Below are 1688 nucleotides of genomic sequence, written 5' to 3'. Positions count from 1 at the left end.
ACGGTCATTGGGGGTTCTCTCCCTTCCCTCCCTCCCTTCCTTCCTTCTCTGCAAAAGACAAGTGGCCTGGAAGGGCCCGGCCTTCACAGCCCCAGACCAACCCACGCGTCCTCCCACGCACGCGCAGGAAGTGTGTCCCTGTTGAATCACGACTCTTGCGGTCACGCCCCCTTCCCTCCCCATCCTTTCGTTCTCCAAAGGTCAGGGGTGATCCAGTGGGAAAGAGCCAAGCGCAAGCGGGTGAACAAGAGGCGCCCGGCAGGGTGCGCTGTCTTCTCTGTGCGCTGTCTTCTCTGTGGGTCTCGGGAGTCCGCGGGCCTGAGACCCCCCCCCCCGTCTGCTGACCGCCCCACCCTGGCGGCCGCAGCTGACCTGCGCGGACTCATGCGCTGTCCACTGCTCTTCGCCTGGGTTTCTGTGTCTTTCTCCACCCACATCCCAGCCCCCAGGGTGGGGCCCGCTCTACTTGGCCAAGGTCCGTTTCCTCAGCAGCAGCTGTGTTTGGGGGTCTCCTCTCCAAGGAGTCCCCAGAAAAGCCAGGAGCCCACCCTGGAGGCGGAACAGCCCCGCACTACCAAGCGGGCCACAGAGGAGTGAAAGCCTGCTGCCTCCTCCCCGCCCCGGGCTGGCCTTCTCGTGCCCTTCCGTCCGGCCAGGCATCCCGAGGCCGTCCCGCTGCCTGGCCAGGGAGCCGCCATGCGGAGACCCCTCTGGCACCCGGCTCCCCTGTCCGGCGCTGCCCGGGGAGGGGCCAAACCTCCGTGCAGACCAGCCAGAAACCTGGTGCTCCAGAGGCGCTGGGCTGTGATGTTAAGTCAAATCTAACTGGGCCTTTGTCTGCTCTGGCTCTGGACTGCCCAATGCAGTCACTGCCCAATGCCAGGCCAGATCAGGGTACCGGTGCAGGCCCGCGGGGCTGCAGCACGGCCCTCAGCACCCACCCAGCCCTCACCCCGTCGCCTTCGCCTGCGAGGATAGACAAGAATGCACTACCTCCAGAAGATGATCTGTCCCAAAGAAGCCATGGCCAAGGGAGGGTCCCTTCCGCAGCAAGGCCGGGGTGCTGGGGTGCGGATCTGTCCTCCCGGCTGTGACTCGGACGGCTCCGTGCGCGGGCTTTAACTTAAATAGTGCGGGGCCCACAGCAGAGCTGTGTGTAGGTGCCGCTCAGGAATGAGGAAACGTGCAGCCCTGCAGACGCCCTGCAGGCGCGGGGTGCCGCTCAGCAGACAGCCCCTCCAAAGCCTGCATGACCCGAGGCAGGCGCCTGGGCTGCACTCCCAGGCCCCTCCCACCGCTGGGCTCGCCCAGCCAGCTGCCTCCAGGGCAGGGAGCCCCAGCGAGGGAGATGCAATCTGCAACAGGAGAGGACTGGGTGGCTCACTGGGCAGGGCTGCCGGGGAGGCCCCACCTCTGGGTGTCTGGTGCTCACACAGCCTGGTCGCCCCTGCAGGGGTCTCAGAAAGGCCACAGGAGGTGGAGTGACAGCCACGGAGTGTGCACTCAAGGCCAGGCACCCGGGCCCCTGATACTCTGCAGCCGGGTGCCCACTCCCCTTGCAGTTTCATTTCAGGGCGCAGTGGAGTGGGGGTGCCCTACCCACTGCAGCTTGTTCTGATTCCCAGACACCCCAGAGCAGAGTCTCCCTCCTCCTGCCACCGCCATCACCATGGCTCACAGCGCCCCGC

At 66.0% G+C, this 1688-nt stretch overlaps 1 protein-coding gene across 2 annotated transcripts in view; it reads right to left on the bottom strand.

Moving 5' to 3' along the window:
• VTCN1 (V-set domain containing T cell activation inhibitor 1) overlaps positions 1-1253 on the bottom strand; it is a 40551-nt gene extending 39298 nt beyond the window's left edge. For both annotated transcript variants that reach the window (XM_004689600.2, XM_012730101.1), the window contains exon 1: positions 994-1253. In XM_004689600.2, the coding sequence (XP_004689657.1) occupies positions 994-1025 (32 nt within the window). In that variant the 5' untranslated portion in view covers positions 1026-1253. The remainder of the gene's footprint in view (positions 1-993) is intronic.
• Between the last annotated feature and the right edge of the window lie 435 nt (positions 1254-1688).

Source organism: Condylura cristata, unplaced genomic scaffold, assembly GCF_000260355.1.
Source record: "Condylura cristata isolate star-nosed mole 26May11 unplaced genomic scaffold, ConCri1.0 scaffold00026, whole genome shotgun sequence".
Classification (NCBI taxonomy): Eukaryota; Metazoa; Chordata; class Mammalia; order Eulipotyphla; family Talpidae; genus Condylura; species Condylura cristata.
The sequence above is the reverse complement of the archived record's forward strand: the minus strand, read 5'-3'. Positions and strand labels throughout refer to the sequence as shown.